This window comes from Myxine glutinosa, chromosome 13, assembly GCF_964187855.1.
Source record: "Myxine glutinosa chromosome 13, kmMyxGlut1.1, whole genome shotgun sequence".
In the NCBI taxonomy this organism is placed as follows: domain Eukaryota; kingdom Metazoa; phylum Chordata; class Myxini; order Myxiniformes; family Myxinidae; genus Myxine; species Myxine glutinosa.
In genome coordinates this window covers 17,413,297-17,438,869 of record NC_136273.1, presented here as the reverse complement: position 1 = coordinate 17,438,869, position 25,573 = coordinate 17,413,297, and the positions used below count along the sequence as shown (strand labels likewise).

Below are 25,573 nucleotides of genomic sequence, written 5' to 3'. Positions count from 1 at the left end.
TTTTTCTATGCAGTGCTTTCGGAGATATGGAGGTGCAAAGTTTTTCGGTTTTTCCAAGATGGCACCTATACCACGTAACCTATGACGTCATAATTTTCATTAAAAAAGTATACAAGTGGAGTTGCACCTATGGTGAAAATTTCCTGTCAATCGGACCAACGGTTGCAGAGAGAATCAAATTTATTCTGTGCAGTCAAACAAACAAACAGACAGACAGACAGACAGACAAACAAACAAACTGCCTCAAATGCAATACCCTCTCCTCTGGCGAGGGTAATAATGGCAAACTCAGTTTTTTAAACAAGTGGAATGATGGTAAGAACAGGTGGTACGAAAGGAAATCAAACGTATACATACATATATATATTTTTTTTTTACAAAGTAGGTCCTTTTTACTTCGATATTTCAAAACTAGTGAAAGAACTTCTAAACACATGCACACACACAATCATTTTAGAGGGGGGAGGGGAGGGGATTGGCCGTTGTGGGTTAATTTGCACAAAGTGTGTGTGTGTGTGTGTGTGTGTGTGTGTGTGAAGGAAGGGTGTGAAGCAGAAACAGTTAATCAAGCCATGCATTCCATGGAATAGCACGGATCAGCAACTCCCAGCAGTAAATGCTAAAAGAAGGGTGCCCGGTTCAACATCAGCAAAGGGACGCCATACTCATTGATGCAAACAAAGCCTTGCATGCCAAGCACCAATCTGGCAGTTTATAATCGGGTCGACAATCGAAACCAAGACGTGACAGCTCGGAGGAAAGTGTGCCACAGCTACACCACACTGTCGGACAAGGCTGAGATATTCTCAATGAAAATCATGTTTGTTCCATGACTTTTATTTTGGACTGTAATTAATTTCAGAACAAAGACACATCACAATGAAGAAATCCATGAACGAGAATTGAAATTCGAGTTCCTCCCCCCCCCCCCCCCCCCCCCCCCCCCATCATGCCAACGAACGTCATGGAAATACTCAGATCACAAAGATATAGAAAACACCATTTTTATTTCATTGTGTTGTCATTACCCATTTACTACGAATATGGTACGTACCTGGGTTTTGCTTTCTGTGCAATATAACGTTAACGGGACAGAAGTCATGGTCATAATCTGCAAAAAACACACTTTGTGGGTCACAATACATTTTAATACAATTATAGTAGAGCACGCAATGCAAGCCTTCATCATTATTTTAATCAAATGTCTATTATGGCCTAAAACGAACATTTCCAGGCTGAACAATGATTAATCAAAATCATTCTCACAACAACAACAACAACATGCATTTTAAGGCCATTTCCCCTGCTAGAGCGGGGGTTAGCCTTGCGGTCCCCATGACAATCTTCTCCATCTTGCCCTATTTTCTGCATCTCTCCTTGTTAAGCCCCTTGCCCGCATTTCTTCTTCCACCATCTTTAGCCAAGTCTTTCTCGGTCTTCCCCGTCCTCTACTTCCTTCTACATTAACTTCCATCACTCTTCTCAACCAGTCACTTTCATCCTTCCTCAACACATGACCAAACCATCTCAACCTGATCCTCTTCACAGCATCAATCACAGGCAATATTCCCATCATCTTTCGCAATTCATCATTTGTCTTCCTCTCTCTCAACGATACTCCCCACATCCATCGAACCATTCGCATTTCCACCCTTTCCAGCCTTTGTTGCTGCTCTACGTTCATTACCCATGTCTCGCTCCCATAAATCATAACACTTCTCACACATGCAGCATACACCTTTCCCTTCAGCTTCAGCGACACTCTCCTCCTCATCAGCACGCCACTCAGTTCCCAAAACTTCTTCCATGCACATCTCACTCGAGCAACCGTTGCTGAGTCTGATCCACCTTCTCCATTCAGCATGTCTCCAAGGTAGCAAAATGTTTTCACACCTTCCAGCTTCACGCCGTCTCCAAGATCCAACTCAACATTTCCTCCATCTGCAGCTCCCTCTGTGCACACCTTACATTTGAATGTAGCTGCCACACTGGTAAATGACCCTCTCAGACCACTACATTTTTGATGAACCCACTCAGCGCACATTGTACATTGAATGGAGTTCACTCCGACACCCTTCCTGCACACAGCACACGGCCACTTCCCACTTTTTTCCACCTCACCACATGCTTTACCACTTGCCATCACCTTCGTCTTTCCGATATTCACCTTCAGACCTTTTGTCTCTATACATTCCTTCCACTTGTTCATCTTTTCCTTCAGTCCATCCATACTCTCCGCAATCAACACCAGATCATCTGCATACAACAACTCCCATGGTAAACCCTCCTTTACGTTCTGAGCCAGCACCTCCATCACAGCTACAAATAGTAGTGGACTTAGTACCGACCCCTGATGCACTCCCACCTTCACCTCAAACTCACCACTGTTCCAGTCCTTCGTCCTTACAGCTGTGCGCGCTCTTTTGTACATTGCCATCACTACTCTGATCAACCATTCCTCCACTCCTAACTACCTCATTGCCCATGTCAATACTTTGCGTGGAACCCTATCGAATGCTTTCTCCAGATCAACAAACCCAAGAAACAACTTCTTCCTCTTCTCCATGTACTTCTCCTGCAACTGCCTCACAATGAAAAGCGCATCTGTCATTCCTCTTCCTGGCATAAATCCAAACTGCATTTCGTCGACCTTCACTTTCTTCCTTATCCTCCTCTCCAACACCCTTTCCAATACCTTCATTCCATGCTCCAATAACTTTATCGCTCGGTACGAGCCACACTCCAGAGGGTCACCTTTCCCCTTGTATAGAGGGATGAGGGCACTCAGTTCCCAATTCACTGGAATGCGGCCTTCTTTCACCACCAGATTACAGATCTCTGTCATTCTGTTCACACCCCAACTTCCTGCTGCCTTCAACATATCTCCCAAAACTCCCGTCGGCCCTCCCGCTTTTCCACTCTTCATTGCTTTTATCGCTTCCTCAACTTCCTTCTCAGTTATCTTCTCTGCCGGTCCTAAAACTGGGTTACTGTCTATGTTGCCATCCCATTCATTCTCTGTATTCAACAGCATTTCCATATATCTTTTCCATCTTCCTTTAATTCCATCTGGGTCGACAACGATTTGTCCCACTTCATCCTTCAAGCAACTCACCCCCATCACATCACACCTCTCTTTCGCTATGTGCTTTGCAATCCTGAGTACTGCTTTCTGAGCCTCTTCCGAATCCAAGCGTTCTCCGAACATTTTCCTACATGCCTCCTGCGCCTTTGCTACCTCTTTCTTTGCAGCCTTCTTAGCTGCCTTATAACTTTCATGCTCTGCTGTTTCTGCTCCCGTACCCTTCGCCTTCTGCCACTCCTTGAACTTCTTCCTCTTCTCGTCAATCCTCTTTCCAACTTCATCATCCCACCACCATGTTTCCGAGTGCCTCGGTGGTCCTTTTGTCCATCCACATACCTCACCAACGGCTCCCAACAGACTAGCTTTCATTGACATCCAACCACTTTCAAGCTCAACCACATCATCCTCGACCCTACTCAGCCTCTCTTTTAATGCCTCCCTTACTGTCACCTCTTTCAACCTCCACACCTTCATTCTCGGTTGGTACTTCACCCGCCGAGCTCTCCTCGCACCTTTCACCCTTATGTCGCAGACAACCAAGTGGTGCTGTGAAACAGCCTCTTCCCCCGGGATCACCTTTGTGTCCCGGAGATGCCCCCTATCTCGCCTACGCACCATCAGGTAGTCAACGGTTGTCGTCGACCCACCTGACGTGTATGTAACAAGCTTATTATCCTCTTTCTGGAACTGAGTATTACAAATCAACAAATCAGCTCCATCAGCAAACTCCAAAATCCTTTCACCTTCTCCACTTCTCACACCATATCCGTAACCCCCATGAACTCCCTCAAAACCATCCATACTCCTTCCCACATGTCCATTCAGGTCTCCTCCCACCACAACAACTTCCTCATCTTTCACGTTTTCCATCAGCTTCTCTATCGCACACCAGAACTTTTCCTTCTCTTCATGGCTTCGACCAACCTGCGGAGCATATCCCGAGATGACGTTCACCAAGAGCTTTCCAATCATCATTTTCACCATCATCAACCTATCACTCACTCTAGTCACACTCATCACACTGTCTACAAACTCCTCAGAAAACAGGACACCAACACCATTCATGCCTTCTGGGCACCCTTGCCACACAAACTTGTATTTCTGTCCCTGCCTACCCTTCACCATTCTCACACCACTTCCCTTCCATTTCGTCTCTTGCACACAACATATGTCCACTCTTCTTCTGACCAATACTTCCACCACTTCTCCTGATCTCCCTGTCATTGTCCCTACATTCCATGTCCCAAACCTCAGAAACCGATCTCCACTTCGGGCTGCACCCTGCCCATATGTACTTGTAATTGTCATGGTTCTCTTTTTGAGGCAATGTTTTTATGGCCGGATGCCCTTCCTGACGCCAACCCTCTTAGTCATCTCTTACGACACGCAGGGATACGGTGTACCTATTCTGACCAGGGTACACACTGGGAAACGTTTAAAACATGTAAATTCTGGGGGGGGGGGGGAGGGGGGCGTCAGCATCACGGCTGCGGTTTAAACATATTCCAACAATATCCAAACAGAACCATGAAAACCATGAAAAACAATCCGGGAAAAGTCTCCAAGCAAGAACGTGGATTTGAGAAAGAAGGAGCAGAGGCGGAAGAAAAACGAGATACAGGGGGCGGGGCACAAGCCGAGACGAGGAGGAGAGCAAACAAGCACGTGTCCGGGAGGAGAAAGAATCAATATAGAATTCTTTGTCTCGGGAGGTGAGGTGAGGGGGAGAAAACAAAATAAAAGAAACAAGCAATACAGCGAAGGAAATAACCCAAACCGAAAAAACACCGACGGGGGAAGGGAAGCCCCAAGTCACCAGGCCGCACACGAGGTACGACCCAGAAAACGATGAATTACACACAAGTTTGCACGACCCACAAACCAACACCAACTAGAAACACACAATAACACGTACACAGCAAAATAACCAGTGGAAATTTGACAAAGACAAGAACGGGAAAACACTCAAACTTCGATGCCGTGGAGAGCTCGTATTATTGATCACAATGTTATTATATTGAAAAGAAAATAAACAAGTAGGATGTCGTACATAGCACAATACTTGGGAAATCCGATTAAACAATAGTTTCCATGGAAACAGCAATTTTGTGAGTTAAATAATTTCACCTATCGATTGTTTTACATGATTGATTGTTATGCATAACAAATTTGGCGAAGTTTTCGATGGAGGATGCCCAGTCGGCGACTGGCTTTGGAGGCCAGCTTGGAAATGTGGTTTTGTCAGGGAAGATCATGGCAGATAGTGAGATCCAAAAGCTTGAGTGACAGAACTTCTTGGAGAGGATTGTTCAGAAAGTAGATGGGAGGGTTGTCCAGCTGGTCTTTTCGGAGAGACAAAGTGAGAGTGTGAGATTTGTCAGGATTGAAAGACAAGTTCCACTTGTTTGACCAATCTGTGATTTTGTCCAGGTCTGCAGAGAGTGAGGAGGCTGCAGAATGCCGATCTGAGGGATGAGGAATGGAACGGCAGAGTGTGGAGTCACCAGCAAAGACATAGAGAGGATTTTCCAGAGAGTCGGAGAGATCATTGATGAAGACCAGAAAAAGCACAGGGCCCAGAACACTGCCATGGGGAACTCCAGCCTGAACAGGAAGGGGAGCTCAGAGAAATCCATTCAGGGCCACATGTTGACTACGACCAGAGAGGAAGTCTGCAAGCCATGCGTGGAGATGTCCATGGATACCATAGGAGGAGAGTTTGGTGAGCAGAGCGGGGTGCCAGACAGTATCGAAGGCACGTGATATGTCAAGGGAGACAGCTCTGACTTCCTGTTTAACATTGAGGACCTCCATCCATTGTTGAGACAGCAGAAGCAACATGTCCAGAGTAGAATGACCTGGTCTGAAACAAAATTGATGATCGGAGATCAAGCCATTGGATAAGAGGAAGGATTTGATATCCGAAGCAATGATGGATTCCATTACTTTGCTGATTATTGGGAGCAGGCTGATTGGTCTGTAGTTGCAAAGATCTGTTTTTGCACCTTTTTGTGTAAAACGGTTATGTTTGCTGATTTCTAAGCTGATGACAGGTGACCTTGAGCAAAAGAGAGGGCGAAGGGAACAGAGAGAGGGTGTGAAAGAGCAGCAGAGTTGAGGGTTGAGGCACAGAGTTGAGGCATTCGGCTTTGCCACCTGCGGTGTCAACTGTGTATCCATTTGAGGTAAGGGAGGGGATGGAGGGGGAACAAACACCAGAAACGGATTTGACCAGACGCCACCAGGATTTGGAGGAAGGAGACAGATAAGAGAGTTCGGTCTTGAGATGGAATGATAGTGCTTCCTGGCACTCCTGAGGGGAAACACACACTTGTTCCGAGCTTGGTGGAAGGAACTGAGATTGCCTTCAGTTGGATTCGCCTTCCAAGAGGCAAAGGCAAGTTGTTTCAAGGCAACTGCCTCACCACAAGAGTCAGTTTTAGCTTGTTCAGGTGTGTTTTGGCAAACTGCAGTCGGGCTTTCTTATGTCTTTCTCTCAGAAGTGGTGTTCTCCATAGAACCCCCTTTCATTGAGTGGCCGATGGTTGTACCTTGTGTCTGAAGGTCAGCTTGAATCTGTTTGGCAGTTGATTGAGGTGCTTTCTCCACCATTCGAACAATCCTTCGCTGCAATCTACGATCAAATATTTCTCTTGCGGCCACGTTCAGGGAGGTTGACTACAGTGCCATGGGCCTTACACGTGGACACGTATACATGTCATGACAACTTTTGGGCACGTATACATGTATACTTACACATGTCATGGACAACATGTGTGTCATGTACGGACATGTAAATGTGTTGATCTAGTGTGTCATGTATGGACGTGTGTGCAAACGTGTTGATCCAATGTTTCATGTACAGATGTACAAACGTATTGGTCCCATGTCGTGTACGAATGTACAAACGTGTTGATCCAATGTGTCATGCGTGGACATGCAACTATATCTTCAATTGCGATCAAATAAGCAATCCACATGCGTCATGACGTCATCGCGCGAGAAAATAAGTGTGTGGTGCGAACTGGTGGAAAACAACGATATTCATTACTCATCATGGCAATTTAATGCAGTGTCGGCACACGCTGCATGATGGCACGGCAGGTACAAGCATGATGACATAGGTACGAGCATGGTGATACGGCAGGTACGAGCATGATGATATGGCAGGTACGAGCATGATAACATAGGTACGAGCATGGTGGTTGTAATGAGTACCCCTACGGGGGTACTGTAATGAGTACCCCAAGGACAGCACCCCTACGGTACACACCCATGAACAAGTCTGTGATGACCTTGTCCGCGATGCTTTCGTCTCAGGTCTAAGATCGCCAGTCGTCAGACAAAAACTACTTGAAGAACCCGACCTGACGCTAGAAGAAGCCCTTCGGTTATCTCACGTGTACACCGAAGCGCGGGAACAATCCGGCACGTATGAACGCCCATGTCACTGCGGGGATATCTCGACAGACACGACCGGAGAGAGCTACCGCCGAGCTCAAGGATGCAGCATCTGCACCTCCGCCGGAATTGGGGACAACAGAGACACTCGAGGATCGCGATCAGGGGTTGATGGCGGCAGCTGCTGCCAGACCCAAGCCAGGAAGTAAAGCTAAGTGCTATTTCTGCGGGAACCGGAACCATCTCAGGTCAGTTTTTCTGGCTTAGGAAGCAAAGTGTCACTTGTGCACAAAGACGGGCCACTTTGCAAAAGTTTGTCGAGCTTCGCGAGGCCGGCGAGCTCGCTCGACGTTGAATGTGCTTATCTCCGCGCCCGCGGTACGAACGGCGTGCCTCGCCCGACCTTGAGTGGGATCGCCCCTTTCCTTGGGCCCTGAGCTGAGAGCTCGACCTTGATGAGACTCGCCGCGCCGACTAAACAATTCGCTCAATCACTTCAGTACGCGGCACGACCGTCCTTGACAGGAATTCTTTCAAAACCCAGCCAACTTCCGGGATCGGCCAACCAATCGGTGAACGCTGGCTTTGAAACTCCGCGCGTGGCACGAGCGCCCTCCGCAGGCGGCACGACTGGCCTACAAGCAAATTCAACGGCACGAAAGACATTAGCTGGCGTCGGATCCACACGAGAGGCTCGAGCACCTAATCTTGACGATTCGACATCTACAGGGCCACCTGGCCTGTCACGTGCGATTATCCCACTCATGATTGAAGGAATTTTTGCAAATGCTTTAATTGACACGGGATCCACTGATAGTTATGTTGATTTTCGACTTGTACGGAGACATGGATGGCTGATTCTTGGGACAAGACGCAGAATCCTCATGGCTTCTTAAGGGCTATGGCTTAGCACAAAGGGGGAATGTCGTCTGAAGCTTGTCATTAAGGGTCGAATGTTTCCGGATGTGCATTTAATGGTCTTACCAGCATTATGTGCAGAAGTTTTGTTCGGACATGATTTTCTCCGGCGACATGGGCGCTTGGAAATGGAATTTGGTGGTACTGATACTCTTGCTGTGTGTGCCCTTGCAGGGATGGAAATTGAACCACTGTCGCTGTTTCCCAATATGACCTCAGACTGTACACATGTTGCGGTTAAATCGCGACGTTACTCACGAGCTGACACGCAATTCATTGCGGGAGAGACTGCGCAGCTACTAAAGGAAGGTATCATAGAACCTAGTCGGTCGCCTTGGCGGGCCCAAGTTCTGGTGGTATGGACCGAATCACTTCGCAAACGAATGGTAATCGACTATTCGCAGACGATTAATCGGTTTACCCAATTGGATGCCTACCCACTCCCGGGAATGGACTCCCTGGTACGACAGGTGGCACAGTACTCGGTCTATAGCATTCTCGATCTCCGTAGTGCGTATCATCAGATCCCCATCTCCGCGGCGGATTGCATCTATACTGCATTCGAATCAGGCCAGAGGTTGTACCAGTTCACCCGGCTACCTTTCGGGGTCACGAATGGGGTTGCGTATTTTCAAAGGGCTATGGACGACCTCATCTCTAAGGAGAACTTAACCAATGTCTTTGTTTATCTGGATCATCTCACGGTTTGTGGGTATGACAAAGAACATCATGATGCTAATCTGAAGCGCTTCCTCAAGGTCGCGCACAGGTATCGCTTGACTATGAACGAGGCTAAATGTCGCTACTCTGCTCGCACGATAGATCTCCTGGGGTACACCGTGACCCACGGCTCTGTCGCTCTGGATAAGGAGTGTCTGCGACCCTTGCTCGACATGGCCCCGCCCTGCGATCGTGCTTCATTGAAGCGTGCTTTCGGGCTGTTTGCTCATTATTCCAAGTGGGTTCAAAATTTTTCCACGAAGCTCCGCCCACTTGTGGATTGCGATGCGTTCCCCATGAGTCTCGCTGCCAAGGCCGCTTTTCTTGGCCTTAAGTCCAACATCGCTGGCGCCGCTGTGTCGACGATTGATGAAAATATATCCTTTGTTTTGGAAAGTGATGCGTCGGATCATGCGATAGCTACGACACTCTCTCAGGGGGGGCGCCCTGTGGCCTTCTTTTCAAGGACTGTCTCCTCTGCGGAACGGCGGCATTCGTCAGTCGAAAAGGAGGCATATGCCATTGTCGAGTCAATCAGGCGTTGGCGTCCCTATTTGCTTGGACAATATTTCCAAATTATCACAGATCAAAAGAGCGTTGCATTTATGTATGACACGCAGCATGCTCAACACATTAAGAATGAGAAAATCACTCGTTGGCGGATCGAGCTCGCCGATTTCTGCTACACAATGAAATATCGCCCAGGGCGGGATAACCTTGTTGCCGATGCTTTATCGCAGCCGGCGATGTGTGCGAGCCTCACCTCTTTTGAGGACCTGCGCGTTCTTCATGACACCTCGTGCCATCCTGGCGTGATGCATTTCGCTCATTACGTGCGCAGTCGTAACTTGCCCTATTCCGTTGAGGATGTTTGTCAGCTCAGTCGCACATGTTCCATATGCGCTGAACTCAAACCTCGCTTCTACAACCCTCCTATGGGCACGCTAGTCCAAGCCACTAGGCCGTGGGAGAGATTGGCGATGGATTTCAAAGGACCACTGCCGGCGTCACCGGCCTCGAGTAATTCTCGTTATCTCCTCACGATCGTTGACGAGTTCTCTAGATTCCCTTTTGCTTTCCGGTGCGGATATATGTCTGCTGCTACGGTTATCCGGTGCCTGCAGATCTTGTTTCCTATGTTTGGGAATCCGGCCTATGTGCACACCGATCGTGGCACGGTGTTCTTGTCCCAGGATGTGAGGAACTTCTTGCTCCAGCATAATGTTGCTTCTAGCTATACAACTCCATATAGGCCACAGGCGAATGGACAGGTCGAACACTTTAATGGCATTATATGGAGGGCCATTACTCTGAGTCTAAGTCCCGTGGCCTCGGACTAGACAAATGGGCTTTGTCACTACCCGGGGCATTAAGCTCGATCAGGACTTTATTGTGTACTGCTACCCATCAAACTCCCCACGAACGGATGTTTCGTTACCCGAGGCATTCAGGTAGTACCCGACCTTTACCGGGTTGGCTTGCTGAGCCGGGACCGGCTTTTCTCAAATGTGCAGTTCGCATGAGTAAATATGACTCACTGGTGGATAAGGTGCAGGTTCTCCAGGCTAACCCCGAGCACGCTCGTGTGTTGTTGCCCAATGGAAGGGAGTCGACGGTCTCAGTATGCCACCTGGCCCCATGCGGGGAAGTTGATGAACCAGCTTACGATCCCGTTGATCCACCCGATGATCCGCCTATGGAGTATCTGCCGGCTTCCTCACTGCTACATGCACCCGATCCGGCTGGCCCTGTGGGGCCACCGCCGTCACCCGATTTAGGTGGCTACTCTGACGCGGGGGACTCCCGTCTTGGGGATGTAGAATCCGGTAGTTACCGGCCCCACGCCGGGAGAGAAATTCGCTGCCCCGACGGCTATGGACTGGCAACTGCCGCCCACTGATATTACTCTGCTGCTATGTACTGCTAGCTTGATTTGTGCCGTCGCGGAAGTGTAGTTCTAACGGCGGGGAGAATGTAATGAAATTGTGTCTAAGTTGAACCCAGGTGTTATGCTGTCTCCAACCACTGAGAGGCTTCTATAAGAACTCGGACGAACATCGCTCTGGGACATTCCTGTGACATTTATTCTGTGTGATAGTGTATACTCGAATGGTGCGTATATCTAGATGATCCATGCTTGCTTGCTCTAATTGCTAATCGATTGCTACTTCCATGATTACAGAATACTGATACAATGCTTGATGATTTCTTACAGGTGTTGCCAGAGATCAAAACTGAATTAAACCTACCATTGGGACAATGTTGTATATCTTGATTTCTTACAACAATGGTACGGCAGGTACGAGCATGATGATACGGCAGGTACGAGCATGATGACAAAGGTATGAGCATGGTGATATGGCAGGTACCAGCATGGTGATACGGTGGGTACCAGCATGATGACATGATGATACGATTGATACGGCAGGTACGAGCATGATGACGCAGCTACAGCATGTGATACAGCAGGTATGAGACGACTTTTATATGATCTACTTTCACCAGACACAGAATAGATCCCGTTCGGTGGGCCTAAGGTTTGCCTTCCTCTTTCCAGTATGTTTGACTTCAGCCGCCATGATAGCATTGCAAGGGGATGAGACAGTGCAATGCATTGTGGGACATTGACATGCCATCTACCAATCAAACGTTTATACACATCTTATTCAACCCTTATCCGGGGGATAGCTATCCAACCCTACTTTATCCATAAGATATGTAATGAAATTGTGTCTAAGTTGAACCCAGGTGTTATGCTATCTCCGACCACTGAGAGTCTCCCATAAGAACTCGGACGGACATCGCTCCGCCACATTCCTGTGACATTTAATCTGTGTGGTAGTGTATACTCGAATGGTGTGTATTGCTGGATGTTCAAGGCTTGCTTGCACTAATTGCTAATCCACTGTTACTTCTATGATTACGGAATACTGAAACAAAGCTTGTTGATTTCTTACAGGTGTTGCCAGAGATCGAAACTGAATTAAACTTACTATTGGGACAATGGTGTAGACTTGATTTTTACAACAATTAATTCAGTTTCCTCTCTTCGTCCTGAACGAGAATGACATGGCTCATAAGCTGATCCAAGTTCCAGTTTTCAGCGCGGACTCCCAAGCGCCGGACGCGGCCGCGCAACTGATACATTGGCTGAAGCTCCTAAATAATCATCTAAATGTCACAGGAATGTGTCGGAGCAATGTCCGTCTGAGTTCTTATGGGAGCCTCTCAGTGGTCGGAGACAGCATAACACCTGGGTTCAACTTAGACACAATTTCATTACATTCTCCCCGCCGTTAAAACAACACTTCCGCTCGGGCAGAAATCAAGCTAGCAGCACATAGCAGCAGAGTAATATCAGTGAGAAGCAGTTGTCAGTCCATATCAGTCAGTCCAAACATAGCGGTCGGGGCGGCGAATTTCTCTCCCGGCGCGGGTCCGGTAACTACCGGGTACTACATCCCCAAGACTGGAGTCCCCCGCGTCAGAGTATCCACCTAAATCGGGTGATGGCGGTGGCCCCACAGGGCCAGACGGATCGGGTGCATATAGCGGTGAGGAAGCCGGCAGATGCTCCATTGTCGGATCAACGGGGTCGTAAGCCGGTTCGTCAACTTCCCCGCATGGGGCCAGGTGGCGTACCGAGACTGTCGACTCCCATCTCATTGCGGAAGAGACTGCGCAGCTACTAAAGTAAGGTATCATAGAACCTAGTCGGTTGCCTTGGCGGGCCCAAGTTCTGGTGGTACGAACCGAATCACATTGCAAACGCATGGTAATCGACTATTCGCAGACAATTAATCGGTTTACTCAATTGGACGCCTACCCACTCCCGGGAATGGACTCCCTGGTATGACAGGTGGCACAGTACTCGGTCTATAGCACTCTCGATCTACGTCGTGCGTATCATGAGATTCCCATCTCCGCGGCAGATCGCATCTACACTGCGTTTGAAACAGGCCAGAGGTTGTACTAGTTCACCTGGCTACCTTTCGGGGGCACGAACAGGGTTGCGTGCTTCCAAAGGGCTATGGATGATGTCATCGCTAAGGAGAATTTAACCGATGTCTTTGTTTATCTGGATAATCTCACGGTTTGCGGATACGATAAAGAACATCATGATGCTAATCTAAAGCGCTTCCTCGAGGTTGCGCACAGGTATCGATTGACTATGAACGAGGCTAAATGTCGCTATTCTGCTCGCATGATAGATCTCCTGGGGTACACCATGACCCATGGCTCTATCGCTCCGGATAAGGAGCGTCTGCAACCCTTGCTCGACATGGCCCCGCCCCGCGATCGTGCTTCATTGAAGCGTTCTCTCGGGCTGTTTGCTCATTATTCCAAGTGGGTTCAAAATTTTTTTTACAAGCTCGCCCACTTGTGGATTGCAATGCGTTTCCCATGTGTCCCGCTGCCAAGGCCGCTTTTCTTGGCCTGAAGTCCGACATCGCCGGCGCCGCTGTGTCGACGATTGACGAAAATAAGTCCTTTGTTTTGGAAAGCGATGCGCCGGATCACTCGATAGCTGTGACACTCTCTTCGGGGGTGGGGGAGGGGGGGGGGCGCCCTGTGGCCTTCTTTTCAAGGACTCTCTCCTCCACGGAACGGAGACATTCATCTGTTGAAAAGGAGGCGTATGCCATCGTCGAGTCGATCAGGCGTTGGCGTCCATATTTGCTCGGACGATGTTTCCAAATTATCACAGATCAACAGAGTGTTGCATTTATGTACGACATGCAGCATGCTCAACGCATTAAGAATGAGAAAATCACTCGCTGGCGGATCGAGCTCGCCGATTTCTGCTACACATTCAAATATCGCCCAGGCCGGGATAACCTCGTTGCCGATGCTTTATCGTGGCCGGCGATGTGTGCGAGCCTCACCTCTTTTGAGGATCTGCGCGTTCTTCATGACACCTTGTGTCATCCCGGCATGACGCATTTCGCTCATTATGTGTGCAGTCGTAACTTGCCCTATTCCGTTGAGGATGCTCGGCAGCTCTGTCGCACTTGTTCCGTTTGCGCTGAACTCAAACCTCGCTTCTACAACCCTCCTATGGGCACGCTGTTCCAAGCCACTAGGCCATGGGAGAGATTAGCATGGACTTCAAAGGACCCCTGTCGGCTTCACCGGCTTCGAGTAATTCTCGTTGTCTACTCACGATAGTTGATGAGTTCTCCAGATTCCTTTTTGATTTCCCGTGCGTTGATATGTCTGCTGCTATGGTTATCCGGTGCCTGCGGAACTTGTTTTCTATGTTTGGGAATCCGGCCTATGTGCGCACCGATCGAGGCGCGGTGTTCTTTTCTTGTCCCAGGATGTGAGGAACCAGCATAATGTCGCTTCTAGCTATACTACTCCGTATAGGCCACAGGCAAATGGAGAGGTAGAACGCTTTAATGGCATTATATGGAGGGCCGTTACACTGAGTCTTAAGTCCCGTGGCCTAGGACTAGACCAATGGGCTTGGTTACTACCCGGGGCATTAAGCTCGATCAGGACTTTATTGTGTACTGCTACAAATCAAACTCCCCACGACCGGATGTTTCGTTACCCGAGGCGTTCGGGCAGTACCCGACCTTTACCGGGTTGGCTTGCTGAGCCGGGACCGGCTTTTCTCAAACGCGCAGTTCGCATGAGTAAATATGACCTGCTGGTGGACAAGGTGCAGGTTCTCCAAGCTAATCCTGAGCACGCCCGTGTGTTGTTGCCCAATGGACATGAGTCAACGGTCTCAGTACGCCACCTGGCCCCATGCGGGGAAGTTGACGAACCAGCTTACGACCCCATTGATCCGACAATGGAGCATCTGCCGGCTTCCTCACCGCTACATGCACCCGATCTGGCTGGCCCTGTGGGGCCACTGCTGTCACCCAATTTAGGCGGATACTCTGATGCGGGGGACTCCAGTCTTGGGGATGTAGTACACGGTAGTTACCGGACCCACGCCGGGAGAGAAATTCGCCGCCCCGACCGCTATGGTTGGACTGACTGATATGGACTGGCAACTGCTTCTCACTGATATTACTCTGCTGCTATGTGCTGCAAGCTTGATTTCTGCCCTAGCGGAAGTGTAGTTTTAACGGCGGGGAGAATGTAATGAAATTGTGTCTAAGTTGAACCCAGGTGTTATGCTGTCTCCGACCACTGAGAGGCTCCCATAAGAACTCGGATGGGCATCGCTCCGACACATTCCTGTGACATTTATTCTGTGTGGTAGTGTATACTCGAATGGTGCGTATTGCTAGATGTTCCATGCTTGCTTGCACTAATTGCTAATCCACTGTTACTTCTATGATTACGGAATACTGAAACAAAGCTTCTTGATTTCTTACAGGTGTTGCCAGAGATCGAAACTGAATTAAACCTACTGTTGGGACAATGTTGTAGACTTGATTTTTACAAGAAGATAGTTAACCACCAGATAAGAATTTTAACCACAGCACTTATCCTGTGGTTAGGGTATCTGGGGTTCTAGCAACTGGGCCCTGGTCCCCATCGGTTCAGCCTCTTTTGATTTGATATGACAAGACCCGTCAAGCAATGAACGGGGACTTTCTTGTTCCTGCATTTTCTTCCGTGTGAAATATACATTCAATCTATATGTCCTTTAATGCGATTCATCATCATATTATAATTAAGTTACTTTGCTTAACCTGAAAAAAATTCACAAGAATTTATTGTGCTTTGAACTCCCTTACCGAGCGATTCAAGAGTGTTCCATCCTTTACAACAAGGTGAGGAGCAATCCATTCGAAATACTTGTTGTTCTTAACCATCAGGTTTTGGCCCTCAGGAACAGTTATATTCTCGACAGGGGTACCATTTGGAGAATGTTCCTGAATCTCCCATTCCACTCCTGTAGGAGGGCACCATGCTGAACAAACTAAGGGAAAGAAAGTCAGAGAGGACAATTTTATTACAAAGTTGCTAAAACATTGACAAAATGTGAAAAAACCCTTTGTCTGTCTATACCACCAGAAAAAAAGGTACTGGGCATTTGTTTTTGTGTATTAAGTCGAGTCTCGTGTGAGAACTAACACATAGAACATATAATAAAGGGAGCGGGAGATAAGAGGGGAGAGAGAGACGAAAGCACAATAACAGTAGAGAACAGGGACATCGGGAAATCTTTGGAAGGGAAGGGCTGGGGATGGGTACGTGGGATAAACTAAATGGACTCTAAAGGGGATTTCTGGAAAGAAAACAGGGAATTTGAAGAAGGTAGATTTGGGGTGGATTAACGGAGATTGACTACATCAAGGTTTTGGATGGGGGGAGATGTGAGATGGTGGTGGACAGCTGTTCACCAACAACACCTGGAGGAAGGAGTGGGATTGAAGAGAGTGTGGGAGTTTGTTCCAGGGGCGGAAAAAAAACAGGAGTGAAAGAGTGAAGGTGAGCAGAGAGTTTTGATATTGGCAGTTTCACAAGAAGAAGGTTGCTGGCCCACCTTGTGCGTCCTGCAGAAATATTGGTGGGACAGAGCACGGACAGAGCAGGGGGAACTTGGCCGGAGAGGGGTCGGTAGAACACAGAAAGACCACAAACCTGCCTGCGGTGAGCGAGTGAAAGGCCCTCAGAATCAGCTTCATCGTGGGAGATACGAAAGATTCTAAAAGCTTTGGTTTCTACAGTGTGAAGCCAAACTAGGTGTGAGGCAGGAGCACCAGCCCAGAGGGGAGAGCAGTACTCCATGAAGCTGTGCATGAAAATTTCACACGTGGTGAGGAGCTCAGTAGCACCAAGGAAGGACTTCACATGAGGCAGCATGCCCAGTCGGCAACTGGCTTTGGAGGCCAGCTTGGAAATGTGGTTTTCCCAGGAAAGATCATAGCAGATAGTGGGACCCAAAAGCTTGAGTGACAGAACTTCTTCACGAGAATTGTTGAGAAAGTCGATGGGAGGGTTTTCCAGAAGGTCTTTTCGGAGAAACATTGTGAGAGTGGGAGATTTGTCAGCATTGAAAGACATGTTCCACATGTTTGGCCAGCTTGTGATTTTATCCAGGTCTGTAGAGAATGAAGAGGCTGTTGCCTGCTGATCTGAAGGATGAAAGGTGGAGTTGCAGAGGGTGGAGCCATCAGCAAAAAGATAAAGAGGATTTTCCAGAGAGTCGGAGAGATCATTGATCAAGACCAGAAAAAGCACAGGGCCCAGAACACTGCCTTGAGGAACTCCAGCCTGGACAGGAAGAGGAGATGAGAGAATTCCATCGAGAGCCACACGTTGACTACGCCAGGAGAGGAAAACTGCAAGCCATGAGTAGAGATTGCCATGGATACCATAAGAGGAGAGTTTGGTGAGCAGTGTGGGGTGCCAGACCGTATTGAAAGCACGAGATATGTCAAGGAAGACTGTTTCTATGATATGTCAATTGAAGACTCAAGATGGCTTTAATCCCCTGTCTGTCATTGAGGACCTCCATTCATTATTGAGACAGCAGAAGCAGCATGTCCAGGGTAGCGTTGCCTGGTCTGAATCCAAATTGATGATCTGAGATCAAGCCATTGGAGAAGAGGAAGAATTTGTTAGAAGCAATGATGGATTCCATGACCTTGCTGATGATTGGAAGTAGGCTGATTGGTCTGTAGTTGCAGGGATCTGTTTTTGCACGTTTTTATGTGAAGTAATGTTTGCTGATTTCCAAGAAGATGGCAGATGACATTGAACAAATGAGAGGGTGAATAGAATAGAGAGATGATGTGATCGAGCAGCAGAGCAGCTTTTTAGGTCCCGTGGGCTGATGCTGTCTGGTCCAGTTGCAGAATCAGAGTCGAGGTTTGACAGCCACTTCTCCACTCCACTTTTAAGAGGACACAGTCCAGGAGCAGCTGGCTTGGACTGGGTAAGGTAGCTACAGAGAGCGATGGGTTTGGGACACAATATTTCAAAGCAAACACAGAGTTTAGGCTTTCAGCCTTTATATGGGCAGTGCCAGCTGTGTAGCCGTTTGAGGTAAGGGAAGGGATTGAAGGGGACCATACACCAGAAACAGACTTGACCAGATGCCACCAGAATTTGAAGTGGGGGGGGGGGGGGGGGGGGAAGGTTTGAAAATGTTCAATCTTGAGCATAGAGAGATATTGTTGCCTGGGTCTCCTGAGGGAAGGTGCACGTGTGGGGATCATGCATTTAATTGTGCCTTTTGATGTTCTGAGCTTTGTGGAAGGAACTGAGATTGCCTTCAGTTGGATTTGCCTTTCATGAGGCGAAGGCAAGTTGTTTCAGGGCAACTGCCTCACCACAGACTTCAGTGTACTATGGACGGGAGGAAGGGTAAGACAATTGCAGAGGAGATGGGATAAATTTGTGCATGAGAGAGAACAATTTTCCATGGAAACATTCCCAGGATGAGTTGATGTCAGAAACAGTAGAGATGGGAGACCAGTCCAGATGATTTACAGTATGGCTGCTTTAAGACCATGCCAATTGGCCTGAGTAAAATGCCAGACTCATCAGCACTGAGGTGGCTCTCTAAGAATGATCAGAGAGATGTCCACTTTAACAAGAAAAATGCTCAGATGAACAGATTGGAGTACAAGAAGAACAGCAGACATTTGTAGGGAAGTTCGTCATGACTAAATTCAGAAGAGATTATGTACCATTGACTGAGATCCGGATCTGGAAGTTGACAGATTGTGTTAGTCCCAATGAGTCGCAGAAGTCCTTTGCTGAGGTGCCATAGTAGGTGAGAGAGGTACCCACACCCAGCCAACTGGCCTGGTGACAGTTGAAATTGCCACGTATGAGGAAGAGTTTGGATGAGTGGACAGAAGTTGGCCCATGTTGTCGGAGAGCGAGATATAAATGGAGTCATCACTGTTTAGTGGATGGGACAGCACATATATAAACAAAAGGTGGGAGCAGAGCAGAAGCTGTAGCCAGAGGTACTCGTGGGGGTGTGGTTGAGTGAGGGCACTGCAGGGAGAGTGAGGAATGTAATGTTTGATGAAGAGAGCAACTCCGCTGCCAGGACGACTGAGGTCTATCATACCGGAGGAGGGAATAACCATGGAGAGATATCTAGGGCCGGAGGTGAAGTGGTACGCTAGCGCCCATGGCGTTTAACCCTGTGTTGCATTTATCGGGTTGGAAGGGCATTGTTTTGGATTATATGTATATCTACAGTAAAACCCCAACATTTGTGGGCTTGTCATTTGCGGAACCCACAAATTTGCGGTTCATAAAATGTGACCTGCTTCAACACGCACGGCCCTGTGCATCGCGTATTCATTCTTTTTCATGGGCACAAAAATCATTTCCCATCAGTCGCATCCATGCGTCAAGCAGCTGTACATGTGCATAAACCGTCCACCGCCACCATCTTCCCCCACCACGATCCCCATATCTTAATCGGACCACATCTTAACTAAACATTTGAAACAGTACCTGCTGCTGCTGTTCTTTTATGTGTATGTATTCTTAATGAAACTGTAATGATATGCATTCATGTTCGTATTTTTCTTTTTTCATGAATCACGAACCGTTCGGAACCTATCCCCCTTTTTACCATTGGAATAATGCCCAACATTCGTGGATTCGACATTTGTGGCATTTTTCAGGTATATTGTCATGTCCGTAGCCAATGAACACCAGCCTCGGCCGGACAGCCGGACGGTCCTTAATTGCCGAAATCTTTTTGGCATGCGCGGGACAGAACCAAGGTGCTTACCTGCACGGAGCTCACAGGGCTTATACTCAAACCCACAAACACAGAAACACGACAACAAATGAAATGCACAATAACAACAACAACAACGGGCATTTTAAGGCCATTTTCCCTGCTAGAGCGGGGGTTAGCCTTGCTGGCCCCATGACAATCTTCTCCATTTTGCCCTATTTTCTGCATCTCCCCTTGTTAACCCCCTTGCCCGCATTTCTTTTTCCACCACCTTTAGCCAAGTCTTTCTCGGTCTTCCCCATCTTCTACTTCCTTCTACATTCATTTCCATCACTCTTCTCACCAGTCACTTTCATCCTTCCTCAACACATGACCAAACCATCTCAAACTGTTTCTCTTCACAGCATCCATCACAGGCTCTATTCCCATCATCTTTCGCAATTCATCATTTGTCTTTCTCTCTCTCAACGATACTCCGCACATCCACCAAACCATTCGCATTTCCACCCTTTCCAGCCTTCGTTGCTGCTCTACGTTCATTACCCATGTCTCGCTCCCATAAATCATAACACTTCTCACACATGCAGCATACACCTTTCCCTTCAGCTTCAACGACACTCCCCTCATCATCAGCACGCGACTCAGTTCCCGAAACTTCTTCCATGCACATCTCACTCCAGCAACCGTTGCCGAATCTGATCCACCTTTCAAATGAAATGCACAATAATTAATATAATTAAATTCAATTAAAGAATAAAATGTCAAATAAATGTTGAGGTAAAATAAATCCTACGGTGAGACGTCTCCACTTAGACATGAAAACAGACAAGGGGAAGGATGAAATAAAGATAAAACAATGTTCTTTTTTATATCGGCCAGCACTCAACTTGCCCAACGAGATTGTTGAATGTGGTGTCGGCAGCATAAGGCCGCCCGAAGCTGGTCGCGCGAAAAATGCACAAGATGGCGCAAAGTTCCTCTTGCATGTCGCCACGAACGTGAGGGGGTTCATGCGGCCGGTCCTCTTTCGCTCTTGTCTCCCTCCGAAACGTGACGCCGCTCCAGCTCCCCCAAAAAAACACCATCGTCAAACAACACCCTTGGCTCCAACGCTGCAAAGGTTCTCTGAGCTCCGAACAGCATATGAGACAAAGCGACCACCCGAGCCGAAAGCAAGCACAAGAGAGAGATTCTTCCTCCTCCGTTCTCAAAGTCTCTCGATGACGCCACACTCTCTCCAATGCCTGAGCTCTGTCAAATCATCCCATGTCTCCATGATCAATCATGAAGCCCAGGGCGTGGCCTGTCAGTTACGAACCTTTAGAGGCGGGGTTTAATTGTTGATCGGCAAATGTTTGGGTCTGTCGGCGGTGGTGGGGCGGGGTTTAGCCCAATCGGGAATGTTCGAGTTTCTGTCGGCATTTAGGCCAGTAATTGTGGTTTAATGGACCTTTGTTGTTATTGTTGTTGGTTAGAGACGTGCGTTTTTATGGCCGGCCCGGTAGTTGTAAAAAAAACGCAGGGGAAAAGGTCATATGAAGCAATCACATACTGGGGAGATTAATCTTAAACCCTAGAGCGAATTAGCATGTCTTCACCCCCCCCCCCCCCATGTTAAGAACACATAAACAACCATAAGCTCACAGTTTTTCTACTTAAATACATCGAGATTGGCTTCCTACTCCTCGCATGCGGTCCATGCTACGCTGCACAGTTATATGTCCACTATGGTAATTCATCCCCTACGCCCACAAACGTAACAATATTATCCCCCGTGAATATCGAGTTTTCTTCAGTGTATATAGTATATACAGTGCCGATAGAAAGTCTACACCCTCTTTCAAAATTTTCCCTTTAAATTGCATTAAATCAGACTTTTTCCACATTTATTTACACATCGTAACCCACAACTTCAAAGTGAAAAGCAAATTCTCCAAATTTCAGAAAATTAACTATAACTGCACTCGGTAGAGCACATACCTCTGCCAGGCTGAAGAGTTTATGTTTTGTATCCCACTGATAGGCCGGATCTGGATTCGGACCTGAACCAAAATCGAATCTGTTTGTTCTTGTCACCTAACCAACCCGTCCACCAAGTTTCGTCATTACTCGTCCATAACTTTTTAAAATATCATGATATATATCGCTTTTTGCCCGATCTCTCAATGGGGAAGAATCACTTGAAAATTAAATAATTATCGTATCCAAATCTATATTCAGATCTTCACCAAAATCGAATCAATTCGTCCTTGTCACACACTCAACCGGTCTACCAAGTTTCGTTCAAGCACGACAATAACTTTTTGAAACATGCTATATATCGCGTTGGGCCCATTTTTCAATGGTGAAGAATTACTTTAGAAAATTCTCGTATCCGGATCCAGATTCGGATCTGCACCAAATTTGAAACAATTCGTCCTTTTCACACACTCAACCTGTCCACCAAATTTCATCCGAATCCATCCACAACGTTTTGACACACACAGATCCTACACACAAACAGACAGACAAACAGTCAGGGGTGAAAACGACCTCCTTCCACCTTTTGGTGATGGAGGTAATTAATAGGCATACCGACATGGGTCAACCGAGTATTCACCAACATCGTCCGAGGGTTCACCCCACCAGACAGATTTTAGGTTATACGGTATATATTGTTACGGATCTCAACGTCGGCCCCTTTTCCCCTTAAGAACGGGGGATTAATCCCCTTGTCCGCGACTGACCGACATGAGTCCTGGGGGTCCCAACGCTCCTTCCGGTCGGGAGCAGCCAGGGTATTTGGTCTATGAACAGTCCCAAGGACCTGAGTGCCACTCCTGATCGCGAAGCAGGGGAGGGACTCCTGCTCGAACCCCGGTTTTAGATGGTCTAGTTGCCGAGCGGTCTTCAGCAACCCCAAGTTCGAGTCATTAGCATTCACTAACCCGATTCCGAAACGTTGGCCAAAATCGCGCCACAGGTATTCAATGTGGAAAAGACAAGGACGAACGGATGTGAAGGAAAGAAGGCAAGGTAGGAAGAACAGGCTTTATTAATTATTTACACACAACTAAAGGAATAAAAGCAATCAAAGTAATATACAGGGAAATGGAAGGATCAGAAGGACACAGAGCAATACTAGCTTATCTAAACAGGCTTAACTTATACCCAGGGACAACATGAAGGACAGACGACAATCAGACTTACACGGGGAATGAAGCAGGAGTGAATGGCAGGAGGTGGATGGCTGGACGGACGAGGAGGTGGGATCACAGGCGGGAAGGATGCGGGTCCGGTTGGTGTGATCGCGCAGCTCGAGGTGAGCAGCCGCCGACCCTCCTCAAGCGTGTTCGCACGGCGGCGTTGCTTCGCGGCCGCAACTGCTGTCAAAGCTCAAAGCTGCCGTGGTCAAAAGCTGCGGTGGTCTCAAAGCTGCGGTGGATGCCGCTGCGGTGGACTCCTTACTCATTGGTTAGTGGGGGCTTCCTCGGTCATCCGCTGGTGGGGGCTTCCTCGGTCATCTCCTTCCTCAATCGTCTGCGGTGGGGGCGTCGCGCCGCGGGTTATATAGCCACGCCCTACCAAGCCATGACCACACCTTACCAAGACGTGCCCACCGAGTCCTGGTTGGGCACAAGGGCTTCCTGGCTCCACCTCCTGATGACGAGGTGTGGGCCACGCCCGTAATGTAGCTCCTCCCCCTTCTTCTCCGAGGCTTGACCACGTGCGTAATGGAGTCTTGGGGAGAAGGTGGTGCCAATAACCCCACTCAAAGTTACTGGCATTTTGAAGATGCCATGGGGGCATCGGAGGGATCCTATCTTATTTCAATTCGGTGCAATGCAGAGTCAACTAGTGGGAAACACAGCCTTAAACTAATACACATAATAAGGAAATAACTATTTAGAAGGGTATATGATTTTCTACGTGCTTGTACATGGACTAGCTACGGTGCACTCATTTCAATTAACAGCCAATTAAAGGGGAAATGTACATAGGAAATTTTAATACTAAATTTACAAAGTGAAGGTTCTAAAAACCGTAACACAGCACCCTCATTCCTCACGGCACGGCTCGGGCCGACAAAACGTTAACTTAGTGTGGCACGTAGGTGTAGTCCCCTTTACAATTAACCTGACCCTGAGTGTGACAGTTTTAAAACACAAATAAGTATGTCCCTCTGCTGCATTGCACTCTGCCTAACAGATTCACGCCCACAGGATAACCGAATTGCGGAATTAATTCGCAAACTAAACATTGACGGTGGGGAGCATTATTTACAAGTGACGTTACTTGGACTATTTACAAAACGCAACCCAGGACCTGTGATTTTTCTTTGGGGGAAACAAAAAGAAAATCCTGTGGGAGGGGAGGAGACAACATGCACTGCATCGATGCACCAGCACCAATAAAGAGCACCAAAACACCAAAGCACCATAAAGCACCAGAGTGCACAGTCACCATAGTTCAAATAAAACAACAAACTGATGCTGGTCTTCCTCTTCGGCTCCCTCTGCTGGCCGTTGTTCTTCCAGATGTTGTCAACTTGTTCTTCTTACTGGCGGCCTATTTGGTGGTTATAAAAAGCACAGAACGTGTCCATTTTTATTTATGGCCCACAGGGGCTGACTATGGGTGGTTCACCTGTGGGCTTGGTGCCACCTCACCGGGTCCGCAAGCAAGATCTTGGGCCATCGTGGCCGGTCCCAGCAGAGGGGCCATGCCCCAACCCGTGGGGTCCATGAGTGGTGCTCAGCCACAGACATGTGGTCCATAAGTGGTGCGTGGATACAGGCAGCTGGTTGCGGGGATTCGGGCACACAATGGCGAACTCCCGCACGCTGCCCTCAGTGCCCAGAGAGCACGATCCATGGGTCGGGGAAGGAAGACAGAGAAGACAGGTGAGTGAGGGGTAAGGTCACAAGGGTACACATCAACGAAGGCAATGCAGAGTGAGGTGCGTCTGGAGACTGAGCGGAGAAAAGCTCGTCCCTACCGTACGTCACCCCCCCTGTTACCTATGCTACCCTTGCCCTTACCCCATATTTACAACAATTTACAATTCGTCTCTACCGTCGCGTCTTCCCCATATTTCACCTATACCAAATTCATCCACAATCCCAATTTCTAACCAAATTTGCCATCACCCAATTCATCATCAATCCTCATAAGGAGGGAGAGATGGAACAACAACACAATGTCACACCCACGTCATGATGCATCTCACATTCCAAACATTTGCACAAAAAAAAACAACAACAACCATGGCATGGTGTGGAGTTGCGTCACCTCAGGTGAGTGGATGTAGATGGTGCAAGGAGATTTCAATCCTAACTACCTTCTAAATGACTTTAATACACTTTACACTACCCGGGGTCTTTCCCTGCCAAACCATTGGCCATCTTACTCTCTATGCGGTTTTAAGAACCAAATTCCCATTGACCAAACTGTGGTGCTTCATCAATTTGGGGTCTCACTCCCCCGATTCAACTCCCTGTGCCTTTGCACAATTTCAGGACTGGGTCGTGTGGCTCTCCCAGCAGATCTACCCACCTGCACACCTCCACCACTGCAGTTGCCTCCGAGCTTACCTGCTCCTTACCTAACCTATCTAACTGGGGAAGGCCCTCCTTGGCGCTTACCCCACTCGGTGCCCTCTCTGGCACTGGGCTACCCGGGTCCGTCCTCCGGATCCTTGGGCCCCATCCACAACAACTCTACCGGCTCCCAGAGCCCACCTGCGGCCTCACCTGGCCGACATCCTAACAGTGGTGGAGTGCCCATTTAACTACACACACTAACAGGCCACACGCCCAGCCATTTCCCCGTCACTAATGCAC

At 48.1% G+C, this 25,573-nt stretch overlaps 1 protein-coding gene across 1 annotated transcript in view; it reads right to left on the bottom strand.

Moving 5' to 3' along the window:
• The window catches only part of LOC137438315 (cadherin-related family member 5), a 55,946-nt gene extending 36,242 nt beyond the window's left edge, over window positions 1–19,704 (bottom strand). Inside the window, exons 1-3 of the mRNA XM_078766987.1 lie at window positions 19,641–19,704; window positions 15,829–16,013; window positions 1,055–1,111 (exon numbers count right to left, since the gene is read on the bottom strand). Of these exons, the coding sequence (XP_078623113.1) occupies window positions 1,055–1,111; window positions 15,829–16,013; window positions 19,641–19,704 (306 nt within the window). The remainder of the gene's footprint in view (window positions 1–1,054; window positions 1,112–15,828; window positions 16,014–19,640) is intronic.
• Window positions 19,705–25,573: the final 5,869 nt, after the last annotated feature.